Source organism: Gymnoscopelus microlampas (assembly GCF_963454915.1).
Source record: "Gymnoscopelus microlampas genome assembly, chromosome: 20".
NCBI lineage: Eukaryota > Metazoa > Chordata > Actinopteri > Myctophiformes > Myctophidae > Gymnoscopelus > Gymnoscopelus microlampas.
In genome coordinates this window covers 36,751,229-36,765,863 of record NC_139957.1, presented here as the reverse complement: position 1 = coordinate 36,765,863, position 14,635 = coordinate 36,751,229, and the positions used below count along the sequence as shown (strand labels likewise).

At 38.9% G+C, this 14,635-nt stretch overlaps 2 protein-coding genes across 4 annotated transcripts; both read right to left on the bottom strand.

Moving 5' to 3' along the window:
- Positions 1-1,111: 1,111 nt before the first annotated feature.
- On the bottom strand, positions 1,112-5,459 carry LOC311036824 (interferon alpha-inducible protein 27, mitochondrial-like). 2 transcript variants are annotated; one of them, XM_084045821.1, is made up of 4 exons: positions 5,385-5,459; positions 3,166-3,195; positions 1,983-2,144; positions 1,112-1,541 (listed from the first exon to the last, which is right to left on the bottom strand). In XM_084045821.1, the coding sequence occupies exons 1-4, from the start codon at positions 5,401-5,403 to the stop codon at positions 1,432-1,434; spliced, it is 321 nt and encodes a 106-aa protein (XP_083901947.1). In that variant the 5' UTR covers positions 5,404-5,459; the 3' UTR covers positions 1,112-1,431. The 2 variants fall into 2 exon arrangements, with proteins under 2 accessions (XP_083901947.1, XP_083901948.1); XM_084045822.1 differs by having other exon boundaries at positions 5,391-5,451.
- Positions 5,460-7,497: 2,038 nt separating this feature from the next.
- On the bottom strand, positions 7,498-14,635 carry LOC311036823 (uncharacterized protein). Of its 2 annotated transcripts, none has more exons than XM_084045819.1 (7): positions 14,621-14,635; positions 13,630-13,656; positions 13,173-13,214; positions 12,364-12,396; positions 12,049-12,087; positions 10,705-10,860; positions 7,498-7,690 (listed from the first exon to the last, which is right to left on the bottom strand). In XM_084045819.1, exons 1-7 carry the CDS (start codon positions 14,628-14,630, stop codon positions 7,605-7,607), a joined length of 393 nt encoding a protein of 130 aa, XP_083901945.1. In that variant the 5' UTR covers positions 14,631-14,635; the 3' UTR covers positions 7,498-7,604. The 2 variants fall into 2 exon arrangements, with proteins under 2 accessions (XP_083901945.1, XP_083901946.1); XM_084045820.1 differs by having other exon boundaries at positions 7,498-7,684.

The window sequence follows — 14,635 nt, the reverse complement described above, 5'->3', positions numbered from 1 at the left end:
TTTGTGTATAGTGTTTAAATGTAAGACTGAAGTTAGTGCATGTCTTGTGTGTGTGTGTGTGTGCGCGCGCGCATGCGTGTGTGCGTGCGACGCACGTGCCAACTTTGTTGTAAAATGACTGGGACCACTACAGACAATTGCAGATCAACATTTCATACCCAGCAATTCACATTATGTACATAATAGATATTTCTAAGACTGATTGAACGATATGCAAACCTGTTGTGGTTATACATTTTACGTATACATTTAGTTTACCAAACAACACCATATTGTCTAATCTCCAACAAGCCTGCCATAATGTCTGGACCCCTACATCAGAGGAGCAGATGCATGTATCTCTCACATTGTCTTATCCTTCCCAAACTGCCTAGAGGAAGCTTAATGCCTCGTCTATTACCTTGGTCCAAATATGTATTGCTAGAAGTTATGGACACTTAGATAATTTACCTCATTTGTGTATAGTGTTTAAATGTAAGACTGAAGTTAGTGTTATGTACTTAACACTAACATTCAGCAAGCATGTACTTTCACATACCATTTCTAACATTGACTACACATATTACCATAAACATTATGGCTATAAGGCACTTCATATAGTTTATTTGTGATGAACACACATTTAATTAACCTCTCATCATAACTTTTACAGTCATTCGGTACATTTTAAACATTTTATTCAACCTTATTAACGTTACCACAAATCAAGCGAAATATCAGAGCAGTTTCATGTCAAACGAAACTAAGTAACATCTGAATACAAACATATGTATTGTACCTTTACTCTTAGCTCCCTGTGTTTCAACTTTTCCGCTGTCAATGGTATGACACCTGAATTTCCGTCAGGAGATCTATAAAAGTTGACCTTATCTCACTTTTATTGACCACTTCACCCATTTTCAACCTTATCTTCATATAATTGGACCTCACTAATGCTCATTATAAGATGACACAATTTCCATGTCATTGTTATCAAAATAACTTTCTTTTGTAAATATTGCCCGTTGTATCCATTCTTGTGATTATTCTTTTTAAAGACCTTGGAAAGAAAGAATTGCAGTTACCTCAAACCTCACAGAATAATACATATGATATTGATGAGCCAAGAAAAAACTTTTGAAAAGCATTTAATTTGTTTTGCTTATGGCCAATATGAAGGCAATTACAATAAGGACACTATTCTGAGTGATGATTTTGTAAAATGTCTTCATATCCCAACAACAATATTTGGAAAAAAAGTTATTGTAATCGCAATAATTTCTAGATTGGAATTTTAAACAAAATGCTTCACATACAATACATGTAATCATACATTTTGCATATACAGTTATTATTTTATGAATGTATTAAGTGTTGATTGAAGTTGAAATTGAAGAAAGTGACTGATCTAAATCATATGGAACAACGGCAGATTTCTTTGTGGAGAGATCATTACTTCCAAAATCTGCCCATCTTGCCCCCAAGATATGCAACCACCCCAACCACAGATCCTCCAACGCTGGCTACAGCTGCAGTGGCTGCCCCAGACAGACCAGCCGCACCTTGAAAAACATGACATAATATGTTTTGTTAATAGATGAGCTGTGTCAACAAGTATAAATAGACTAAAACAGGAATTTCAAAGTGTGCTACAAAGGTTCATTACAGACTGTAGAACCGTCACTCATCACTGTATATTGTATTCTAAAGTCAGTAGTAGTTGTAGTTCATTGTTATCAACAGATAATTATCAATGATTGCATTCAGTAGGGGGTCAGGCTTGGTTGTGGGGCCTGATGCCTGAGTTATACTATTTTCGGTGCGTGACACTGGTACGCAACCAAGTATAAATCAGGCTTGATGGCTGCTGGCACCCAATGACTGTCCAAGTCACTTCGTGGTGGGCCTGGGGGGGGGGGGGGGGGTGTGCCTCAATGCGACTAATAATCTGGTAAAGTAAAACAAAATAAAACGGGGCAAATTCTAGGCATTGCACAATTTACCTGCTGACTGTAAAACTGCGACTGTAGTCCCTGCCACCACTCCTCCTCCATTTGCAATCGCAGCTCCTGACATCATAGACGCAGCGTAGGATCCAGCCGCTATTCCAGCTGAAGTGAAACCTATCCCCCCCAGTGCAACAGGGGCCAAGACCATGGCACCACCTTGACATTCAACAGAATTACATTTCGTCACTGGAATAAGCCAGCTACAGCATACATACAGACTTCAAATATTGTGTGAGTTCCATATTTTATGACACGTCCACATCAAAGTGAGTCTGATCAAATTTAGCCTTTACACTCCATTCCTTGTCTGAACTGTCATCTCTTCAGACTCCACTTCATCCCATACTGGCACTCCTTATTTATTTGTATCAGCACTTACTGACAGTATATTTATATATAAATTCCACAGATCTCTGTGTATATGTACATCTATTTAATTAAGTGGAATTGCGGTTCAACAGCTACTGTACTTGAACTAATCGATTTAATTGATTATACTGTATATATTCTTTTAATATGGTTGTGAGCTATAGATCATCTATTTTCGCTATTTTTGTGTGACAACGCTGTACGACAAAGTATACGATAGGGCTTAAGTGGTTAATAATACAGATTTTCACATAATCAAAAGTTCTGCACAGCCCTAAAGTTTAAGTTGTTTGTCTGTGAGTCTGCTCATCTGGACAAAAATGCCTATATATGCACATGCCTGACATCACAGTACGATGTCAAAGTACTGTACTTAGAACGGATGTTATAGAATGGCCTCCAACTACATTGTGCCTATTTTGCTCACACAATGCCAGACAATGAAGTTTTGAATGATGACGTTTTGTAGTCATTACCTACCCTGTCCGAACAAACTTTGTACATCGGTTGAAGTATGTAGCCAGCTATAGACTGACCTTCTTGTAATCTGGGTTACTGTGAATGACGGCCGTCGTCTGCGAATAACGGGTAGCCTACTGCAATGATGCCACAGTAGTACAGTATGTTATTTGAACAGATACAAGTTTTGAGGTCTACCAGCCATCTATTCTACAGTACCTGCATACACTTGTTTTGTTCTGCAATCTATTTACTTGACCGTTTGTTGGTTGACTAGGTAAGTTGCTTGGGATACCATCATGTAATAGTATGCATATAGATATTGTAATTGTAAAATGTAATATCTTACCTGCACCTGCTGCGATTGCTACTGCCGTCACTAAAAAGAGAAAGATTAATTAGAATGGCCTGTTAAAGACATCATTACAGGGTATCTACAAGTATCAGTAAACTCAATTCAATACATGTTAAGACCCTTTCAATATGTTAAGACCTTGACGCCACTTTGAGTTGCTTACATCAGCAACACACCTTTAGGGGTGATTCCAGCCACAAATTAATGTTTGTCAAATGTTTCCAAAGGTAATGATGATATATCAAGATCATTCCATACACTTTGTTGTGTAGATACAGCTGTAGGCCATAGAGAATAGAAATTAACTTGAATTAACTCAAACAACAATGACTGTTTACATTTCGTGGAAAATGGAGAGGGATGCATTATGAGGAAGAGGTAGAAAGAGAAAAAGAAATGGATGGAAGGCCATGGATGGAGGGATAAAGGGAAAGTATAAGTATTAAAGCATAGATGGAAGGGTGATGGGGAACAGAGGAGTGTAGAGAGAGAGGGAGGGATTAGGAAGAGAGGAGCTTCCTCCACTCATCTTCCATTCCCTCTCTCCCTCTCCTTACCTCTCTGGTAAGAGAAGAAGAGAGTGGAGGGAGGGATGCAGATAGGGGAGAGGGAGGGAGTGGTGGTAATAATCACTGACGGCTTCTTCTTGTAACCTTTGAGCCAATACCATACAAATATTAAACTTTCATAATTGCAGAATGTGCAGTATTTTTCTCATAAATGGCTACAGGTTTTTTTCTTTTAAATTACAGCCCTGACTATAAGTATAAGGGCAATCTAGCCTTGGACCAAGATGTATTTGATCGAGTCAGACTCAGTCTCTCAGACATAGCTCTAGTCAATAGCGGCATAGCCTAGAATAGCTCCATTAAGACCCTCTCACCTGTATATCGGAGTGAGAGGTTCTTAATGGGGCTAAGCCAAGAAGGAGGAGTTCCCATAGGGCCTAGAATCTACCAGAGCTCAGCTAACTCAGACAAATCTATGACAGTCTTGGTCCAAGGCTATAGGCTAAGGCAGTGGTTCTCAAACAGGGGTCCGGGGACCACCAGTGGTCCTTGAGAGGGTTCCAGGGGGTCCCCAGTTAAATGATAGAGATTTAGGAACCAAATGGACCGTATGTGTTTTGTGTCTGTAACTCAGAGAGTGTACAAATAACGGGTCCATTTGTACACTCTCAGAGTTACATTAACATTGATTTTACAATATAAATCAGGGTCCCAGAGATAGAAATGTCATTACATGGGGGTCCGTAGCCTAATGCATGCCAAACTGGGGGTCCTTGAAATTAAAATGTTTGAGAATCACTGCTAGAGCCGTAAAAGTCTTCTCTTATGGGGGTCCCTCGTATATCTTTTCAAATGGGGGTCCGCAGGCTAATATGTGTCAATTTGGGGGTACTTGACATGAAAAGGGTTGAAAACCACTGGGCTAATCAATGGGTTCATCATGGATCACCTTTCTAGCAGTGACAATGTTCGGGACAATGTATTGTATATTGTGTGTTGATTATCCATCTATTCTACCCATAGAGTTAAAAATAAGATTCTACCCCCGGGAAACACCGCTCTAAACGTTTGTTTACAAACATTTAGCCCTGAAACATGACATGTCATATATTATATGGCAGTCATGACGAAACCTCAACCTGGTGTTTGCACTTTCTCCCTTTTTGGCCAGTACATCTACATAAACGTTCAGATTTCAAATATAAAGTGCTTACCCCATGGCCACGGATGTTACAATTATGTTCGGGCCCTTAGAAGTACCCCTATCTTCCGTATTGTTCAAATAAAAAGCATTTTAATCCGATCGGTGGCCATTTTCTCATAGGGTTATATTGTATCAGAGTGCAATACACCTCCCAACCGATAAGGTAACATAGTTGAAAGCGAAAAAAAAAACCCTGAGAAAATGGCCACCAATCGGATTAAAATGCTTTTTGTTCTTCAATTCGGAAGATACGGGTACTTTTGAGGACCCGTACATAATTTTAACATCCGTGGCTATGGGGTAAGCACTTTATATTTTAAATCTGAACGTTTATGTATATGTGCGGGTTGTAAATGGAGAAAGTTCCAAAAAACAGGTTGAAGTTCAGCCATGGCGCTCGTGACAGACGACCGTCGTGTGATCCATGGCTAACAAACAATCGGATTCGGATGTATGACATGATAACGTAAATTATATCGTAATGCCTGTGTATTACTTACTCTTACTCGGTAGTACCATGTTGAATTTGTTCGGTCTTTGTTCTGAAGTCACGATAACAATGGCGTGGCTTTTAACTCTATGCGTAGGCCTAATACGCCCACAACGTTATGATGTCTCTACGGCAGTATCCCACACACTGGTTCGGGACCCATTTGTGGGTCGCGGACACATTTTTGTGGGTCACGAGTAGGTCAAAACGTTGTTGTTTTTTAAATCAAAAAACAAAACAAAAAAAACATGCATGAATTAAAAACAGATTAAATGATTTCTCAAAATAATTTCATGAATAAATAAAATCTAAGAAATACCACAAATTAGAAAACAAATGTTTAAGAAGTAGTGAAAGATCTACTTGTAGATCTGTTATTATAGAATACTTTTTTATTTAATAGCTCAACAACAAAAAAGAAAGAAAAGAAAAAGACCATTACTGCATCAAAAGTAATCAACAACAACCTATACTATAAATATAAAAACTGGTCAAACATTGGCCAAATTATCAAATAATATAAGAAAGAGGCAAACATTGTGAAAAGAGCTTGTAGATCGGCTATACAAAAAAAAAAGATCTGTGGAACCGAGTAAATGATACCGAACTAAACGTGATCCCTACAATTCCAAGTGTTTGTCAGGGTGGGGGGTCCCCAGTTCAAATATGATTATTTTGGGGGGTCACAGCCTGAAATGGTTGAGAACCAGTGCTCTCTAGTCTACGCCATACAGGTTTGTACCACACCCAGAGTGAAAAATGGAATGTGGTGTACAAAAGAACATTCATACCCTTTTATTGTGTATACCCATATAGTACACAACCTTTTTTCTAAACAGTGAGCCCACTTTAGAAGAAAAGGAGCACTTTTCTAGTTGAACTTGCTGTTTTGAAGTAACACAACCCTTCAGGAATGTTTGCACATTGATGCATGGTGGATGTTGCAATATCATTTTTAAATCCATCCTTTAGTGTAAAATATGGCATTTTTATTCTGAGGAGGCTTACTTTAGCTACAACATTTGAACAATGACCTTTATGTCAGAAGAAAAGGCTTTGTCTATGAAATGTGATCAAGTTATCAAATCATACCCTTTCACAATACAAACCTGCCAACTATGTTAGTAGATTCCACACCTTCAGCTCAACCTGTAGCACCTGTTATACTTATAAAACAAATATTACATACTAGCCTACTGTATGTAGGCTATGTTAGATAGAAATCTCAACAGATGTCAACAAGTATAAACAAACTCATAGAGTGTCATGTGCTGGTTGAGATGGTGTTTTAATGCATCACTTTATTCTCTTGACGCCTTGGATTTCACTTTTTCATATAAAAAAAACCCGATTCAACATTTCATTAAAATAAAAATAAACAAAATGCATTTTCATGCTTTATCATGCAGTGATATTTACAAAGTAGTTATAGTTGTACTTCAACTGTTGCATCTCATTTCACTGGGCATACATTGTCCTGATAAAGCTGTGACCATGACCTCACAAGTACATCTGTATGCTTACACAGATGAGAGTGAATTAGCATATAGGCCTACCAGTCAAACGGATAAATGTCAAGCCTAAGATATATCAAATACTGAGATATAACATACTGATATGAGAGGGGAAAAAATCATAAAGAATTCTGTTACGCAGAAGCGATCAATGATTTGCTTAATTAACGTTAACCCCACCCCCATGTGACCCCCTTGGCCCCAAGCACCGTGACTCAGCAAGTTTTTGGCACACCAAGGACTAGAGGCTTGGGCTGGCGCAAATGATAACAACCTGGCCATGTCCGAGGGGCATTGTAGTGATTGTAGGTACTAATATATATATATATATATATATATATATATATATATATATATATATATATACACACACATTATATAATACACACGTGTGTGTGTGTGTGTGTGTGTGTGTGTGTGTGTGTGTGTGTGTGTGTGTGTGTGTGTGTGTGTGTGTGTGTGTGTGCGCGCGTGTACATTTGTAGATTGGTTACAATAATGCATAGAATATACATAGTGAATACATGCCTCATCATGCAAGTTGACTTTTAATACTGAAAACCAAATGGTAAATGAGCTTAATAACATTCAGATTCAAGATTCAAGACTTTTTTTATTGTTAACTTACATCCCATATATTAAGTTTACGAGAGTACTATTTTTGAATGTTCCTTTGTGGAGAGATCGTTGCTTGCTTCATAGGTTCATGTTGCCTCTCAGACGATTAGTGCAATCAACCCAGCCACAGTTCCTCCAAGGTTGGCTGCAGCTGCAGTGGCACCCAGACCAGCCATACCTAGGGCTGTCATGATTATGGTGACAAAGTTGGTGACAAATAAAACCTTGATTCTTTTCTTTTTTTTTTTTTTTTTTAAAGATTTGTTTTTGGCATTTTATTGCTTTATTGGAGAGGGACAGTGAAAGTATGACGACAGGAAGAATGGGGAGAGAGATGGGGGAAGACATGCAGCAAAGGCCGTCGGGAACGGGACGCGAACCCGCGGCACGCTGCTATTAAGGATTTTCAACCAGGGTGCCTAGACCGCGACGCCACGGCCTAGGCCAAACCTTGATTCTTGATGATAATAATAATGATGATGATGATGATGATGATGATGATGATGATGATGATGATTATTAAGCTTTAGCTGTACCAGAGGTGAGGAATAATGACTCATGGAGAAGTTAAAGTATCATCCAATAATTACTAAGAGTACAAAAGTATCTAGTGAAAAGACTACTCACGTAGCTATACTGAGCTACTTCATGTGATCTGGGTTTTTGAGAGTGTGAAACACTCTCTGATAAACACCCTGTCCATTTGTGGGTCTGTTTAGCGTGGCTAGCGTGGCTGAGGAAAGGGCCATGTTTGGGAAAAAGGGTCTGCAACGCTGTCATGATTGTTTGCCATGTCTGCTTATTGTAAGCGACATTGCCCTTGTTTTTCTGTGAAGGTGCTTGTAAAGACGAGTGGATGCGGTTTGTCCCTGTTTCTAAAACATTGTTGATATTTGGTATGACTTATTGGCTGATATATTGATATATTTCACACACACTCTCACATTGGATATGTTATCCAATTAATTCTTGTTTTGTGACACAGTGACACACAGTGACACACAGTTGTTTTCACATCTCCAGCCAGTATATTGGCATAGCTTGGAGCAACAGAGGTGTAGTATGTGCCAAGGGTCTGAATGTATTTTTTTCTTCTTTTTTGATTAGAATTGAATTAGACCAGGTTCAACATTTCACAAAGGAAAGGATTTGGTGGGATATCAGTGATAAAACAATAAAATAAAATAAACTTTGTCTCTAATATTAAACAATGAAAACATTATATTGATGACATTATTCGTTTTTGTTTTTATCAGATGGTCTCCATGAGTTTACTGCCAATCTCCACCACCTTTCTAAAATTTACAGTAGATAAAAGCCCTACATCTGTTAGTTTCCTTGACATAGCAATGTCCATGGCGTATGACAATAGAATCCAAACCACAATTCATCAAACACCAACACCTTCTTGCACTGTAAATGGTTTTCACTTTAAAGCACTTCTGGTGCCTACTCGGCCGTTTGTGTGCACCCAGGCAGTTTATTCAGTTATTCATTGTCAATGTACAAACTGATGTGTAATGATCTGTTTTTGCTACCAAGGATATCTTTTCTATAAGGACATACTGAGGTCTGTATGATGATTGCTCCATAAAAAGAGGTCCAGCCAAAACACATCTGCCTAATGTAGCGTAATAAAAATGGTTACATTTCTTGGAGCCACTATTCCCACTCTTTTGGGCACAAGATTAGTACAGAGTGGCTACTCCTCGGATTGGGGCCCATGACCCACCTTTCTCCCACCCATTTTGCCAGCCTAGGCTGGCTCAGGGTGGAAGACAGGGTTAAACAACTAAAAATGGGACTGGCCTTCAAAATTGTAAATGAAAATTTGCCCGATATGCCCCCTATTCCCGCATATCTGAGTAAATACCTCCAAAAGGTTAGTGACACCCACAGTCACAATACCAGAGGGAGTGCAAACAACAATTTGGTACCACCCACCCATAAAACAAACATGGGCAAATTCTCCTTCTACAGCACTGCCACCCAGGTTTGGAATGGTCTAACCCCATCCCTCAAAAAATGCAGTTCGCTGGGCTCATTTAAAAGAGCCTTAAAAAATCACTTTTCAGGAGGCCAAAAGAGGAGGTAGTACCATTTTCCCGTTAGACAGCCGACCCCCCCCCCCTGTTCTTGTACATATCTTTCCCCCCTTTTTTATTCCATTGGCTTGTACATATCTTTCCCCCCTTTTTTATTCCATTGGCTGTACATAGTGTTATATATATATATATATATATATATATATATATATATATATATATATATATATATATATATATATATATATATATATATATATATATATATATATATATATATATATATGTATATATATATATATGTATATATATATATATGTATATATATATATATATATATATGTATATATATATATATATATATATAATTTTTTTGCTGTTTTATTTTTTTATTTCTTTGTGTAATGATATTCGAACTGTGGTGCCACTATATATGTCTATGAATTGAATACCAAGGCCCTCATTGGAAACAAGTCCGCAAGGACTTTTATGAACGGACCTGTTAGACAAAGTATTTTAAATGTAAATGTGTTGTTTTACATTCTTTTGCCTAATAAAATATTCAATCAATCAAAAAGAGTACAGCAACTTACAATGGGCCTGGTCTACAAGATACGCCACAACATTGGGATCCCCCTGTATTTGTCAAAATACTTCCAAAACGTGAATGAAGTCCACGATCATAACACCAGAGGCAGCTCCAGCTGCTCCACGGATCATGTTAAACCCAGATTTGGCTCAACAAAGGGAATGAACTTGTTCTGATGCTATTCAACAAAAATGTGGAATGCCCTACCTAAAGGAGTGTAAAACCCTACTCACTTTCAAAACTGCCCTAAAGAAACACCTTCAGGAGGCTGCAATTCGAAAATGGCCCCTGTCAAAGTCTTAACCTAATATGCCATCGGCTCTTCTCTTGTTACACAAATGTAACGTGTTCTACTCAGCACTGAAATGTTTGCAAATGTAGGCTATATATTTTGTCATGAAGACATTAAAATATGACCTATAGATGCTGAGCTTTGGGGAAATCTCCGGAACGTGGGATTGCACACCTGGCAAATTCATTGGAATGTATTTCTGTCTGGACCTGAGTTAAGTTCTCCTTAAAAGTTGTTGAAAGTAGTTGTTGAAAGTTGTAGTTAATAATCACCTGCTCCTCCTCCACTTGCAATTGCAGCTGCAGCTGCTGGCGCCAAGTAGCCTGATAAACCACCACACCCCGAGTAATCTTGAATGCAAATGCGATTATCGGGTGGGGGGTGGACGTGGTATACCGCCCCCAGGCTAGGGGGCGGACAGCATTTTCCTAGGGAGTTGAAGGCAAGGGGGTGCTTATGAGAAACAACAAAAATAAAACCTTGCGAAACAGTTGCGTGCATTAGCACAAGATGAGGCTAAAGGAAACATTCTAAATGTCCAGTTTGCTGATTCACAACTACTACTACTACTTTTGTATTTGAAACTTTAAATTGTTCTAAATATTATGCACTTTCAGGACAGCCTAAGTAGAAATATCATTTGTGAAAAGGCTACTATAGGCTACAGTGAAGTCAAACTGAATGACTGAAACGTTTTTTTTTTCTTTTTTTACTCTCTTGGTGTGGGGATTATCTGGCACATGTACGTATGTATCTGTTATGAAAGAGAAATTGTATCACGAGTGAAACGGCTATAGTCCTTGGGAAACCATAAACCTACGTAGGCCTACATCTAAATGAGTTGCCATATTTACATTTCCTTACATATTACAAATCCTTATAAGATATATATGTCTGGGATGCATAGTAGCTGAAACTCCACAAGATATTCCTCTACACTTATTTAGTGAGAACATTGCTCCTCCTGCTCCTGCTGAGAGCATCTCAGCAGGCGCCCCCCCTCCCACCGCCCCCTTGCCTTCAACTCCCTAGGAAAACTCAGTTTGCGGCTAGGGGCCAAGACCACGCCATCTTAAAATGTATATAAAACAGAGTTACATTTTGTAATGAGTTGGGTAATAATTACTGGAATAAGCCAACTACAACATGCATTGGGCTGTACATAAATTGAGGATTACATTATTCAATAAATTTGATATTTTAAGACATGTCCATATCAAAATGTGGTAAACGTAAAATTACAAGTCTTACCTGTTGCACCAGCTGTAATAGTTGCACCAGCTATTGCAACTGGTGCAAATAAAGAGAAACAAAAATGTATATTGAAAAATTAATGGTCTTTCTATCTGTGGCACCACAAAATGGCCACCAGGGCTATGCCCTAATGGCAGTAGTTGAGAGGGTAGAGAGGCCGACTGGAAATCAGAAGGTCACTGTGTCCTGACTGAACTCTTGATTCATTTTAACTAGTAAAGTCTATGTACGGTATATATTGATATCTGCAATTGTTTTAATCAATAGTGTGTTGGTATCCTTCCCTTTCACCTGTTTGAACTTTTTGTATGATTTGTTGTAAGGTGGTACAGGTTAATAAAATTCAATACAAAAATAATCACCTGCTGACGCCACTCCTCCTCCACTTGCAATGGCAGCAGCTGAAATCATAGACAATCAAGATAGTAGGATCCAGCTATTCCAACTGAAGTGAAACCTCTGGCCCCCAGTCCAATAGGGGCCAAGAGCACACCTTATAAATTCATAGAAAACACAATTACATTTTGGTATAAGTTGTTGGGTAATAGTTACTGGAATAAGCCAACTACAACATGCATTGGGCTATACATAAATTGAGGATTACATAATTCAATACATTTGATATTTTAAGACATGTCCATATCAAAATGTGATAAACCTAAAATTAAAAATCTTACCCGTTGCACCAGCTGCAGCTGCTGCTGCTGTAACTGGAAAGTATGAGAAACAAAAATACTTTATTCATTATGCTCATATGTGTATGCGCAGTGACAAGTAAAGTAGCAAGCTGGTGAAGAAGGTTAGCTTTGTAGCGGGAAGTAATCCGGACAATCTGGAAGTGGTTGCGGGGGGAGGATGAGGAGAAAGCGGGAAGCCATCCAGACAAACCCATCCTGATTCTCACCCACTGACTCTATAGACGGGTTTCCTGTTAGTAAACATGAGAGGATATGACCGCGCAGAGGAGGGGGAAGCCTATAGAGGGCGCCATTACCCGCAGCAGCTCTGGTCAAATGTCCATTCATAAAAGAAATGATCTTCACCGGGTTTAATGAAAGTAGATTAAATTATGCAGTTTGTAATACCTTGTTTACTCAATAAAAATGATTTGTCGGAAGTTGGATCTGTTTGTATATAATAGCAGCATTATGCCTATTATGCATATAATAGCAGAATTATGGCTATCTAACTCCCGAACATAACAACAGAGTGAACGGCGCAACAATTCGTTCCCCCCGAGCATGCGCAGATTGCGCATTCTGCTCTGTGATGACGTCGCGCGGAAATCCGTCTATAGACGAATCCACAGACGCGCTGCCTGTAGGCGGAGGGCAGCGCTCCGTGGATTCGTGTATAGTTACTGGAATAAGCCAACTACAACATGCATTGGGCTGTACATAAATTGAGGATTACATTATTCAATACATTTGATATTTTAAGATATGTCCATATCAAAATGTGATAAACCTCAAATAAAAAATCGTACCTGTTGCACTTGCACCAACTGCAGCCGCTGCTGCTGCTGTTACTGGAAAGTAAGAGAAACAAAAATACTTTATTCATTATGCTCATATGTGTATGCGCAGTGACCCCACCAGACTGAGCAAATAATGTCCAACAACACATTACAAGTTAAATACAAGTAAGGTCATAAAAGTAATGACAAGTCAAGTAGCATGCTGGTGAAGAAAGTTAGCTTTGTAGTGGGAAGTAATCTGGACAATCTGGAAGTGGTTGCGGGGGGAGGATGAGGAGAAAGCTGGAAGCCATCCAGACAAACCCATCCCGATTCCCACCCACTGACTCTATAGTTACTGAAATAAGCCAACTACAACATGCATTGGGCTATACATAAATTGAGGATTACATTATTCAATAATTTGATATTTTAACTAAGATATGTTCATATCAAAATGTGATAAACCTAACATTAAAAATCTTACCTGTTGCACCAGCTGCAGCTGCTGTTACTGGAAAGTAAGAGAAACAAAAAGACTTTATTCATTATGCTCATATGTGTATGCGCAGTGACCCCACCAGACTAAGCAAATAATGTCCAACAACATATTACAAGTTAAATAGAAATTAAAGGTCTTAAAAGTAATGACAAGTAAAGTAGCAAGCTGGTGAAGAAGGTTAGCTTTGTAGCGGGAAGTAATCTGGACAATCTGGAAGTGGTTGCGGGGGGAGGATGATGAGAAAGCTGGAAGCCATCCAGACAAACCCATCCCAATTCCCACCCACTGACTCTACTATGAGCTATAACAACATACAGGAGGCTCAGGAGCACTGTGAGTGACTGACTGACTCACTACCCCCTGCACACTGGGGACCTTCTCGGGAAGTTCTTCCTGCCGGTGGACATTAGGCTTTATAACGCTCTTACTGACTTCTCACTCACTATTTGTACAATGTCAAAGTTACAGACCCGTAAGGATCCATTTGGTTCCTACTATCAATCCTTTAGCTGGGGGACCCGCTGAAACCCTCTCAAGGACCCCTGCCCTCCACTTTGAGAACCACTGGTGTAGAGAATGACCATAGACTACAATATGATACATTTTAGAATTTGGAATTGCATCTTCTCTGGGTTACTGAGGTAAGGTGTACTCCACCAGATGGAAGAAGCTTGCTCACACATGGTGAAACAAATGTGTGAGCAAGCTTCTTCCATCTGGTGGACTCAGGTTAATAACTATATGCTACAGACAAAATGTATACATAGAGAATAGAGAATATAAATACAGGATGAATAAAGATAATGCAGAAAATGCAGCAGAAGGATGACCAAGTGCAAATAGCAGTAGAACTAAATATTATGAAGTGGACTAATCCTGAGCTAGACACATAGTTTATAAAAACAAGAATATTGTATAAAAATGTTAAAAGAGACATTAGAATAAAGTCAGGTATATTTGCAGCCTTTGTACTCACGCAGTCTCATGTTGA

Coding starts and splice junctions, on each gene's coding strand:
- LOC311036823 (XM_084045819.1), bottom strand. Junction 13,215..13,629: donor AGCTGCAGCTGGTGCAACAG/GTAAGATTTTTA, acceptor CTTACTTTCCAG/TAACAGCAGCAGCAGCGGCT. Junction 7,691..10,704: donor TGCAAGTGGAGGAGGAGCAG/GTGATTATTAAC, acceptor TAATCATGACAG/CCCTAGGTATGGCTGGTCTG.
- LOC311036824 (XM_084045821.1), bottom strand. Junction 2,145..3,165: donor AGCAATCGCAGCAGGTGCAG/GTAAGATATTAC, acceptor TTGAATGTCAAG/GTGGTGCCATGGTCTTGGCC. Junction 1,542..1,982: donor CGCAGTTTTACAGTCAGCAG/GTAAATTGTGCA, acceptor ATGTTTTTCAAG/GTGCGGCTGGTCTGTCTGGG.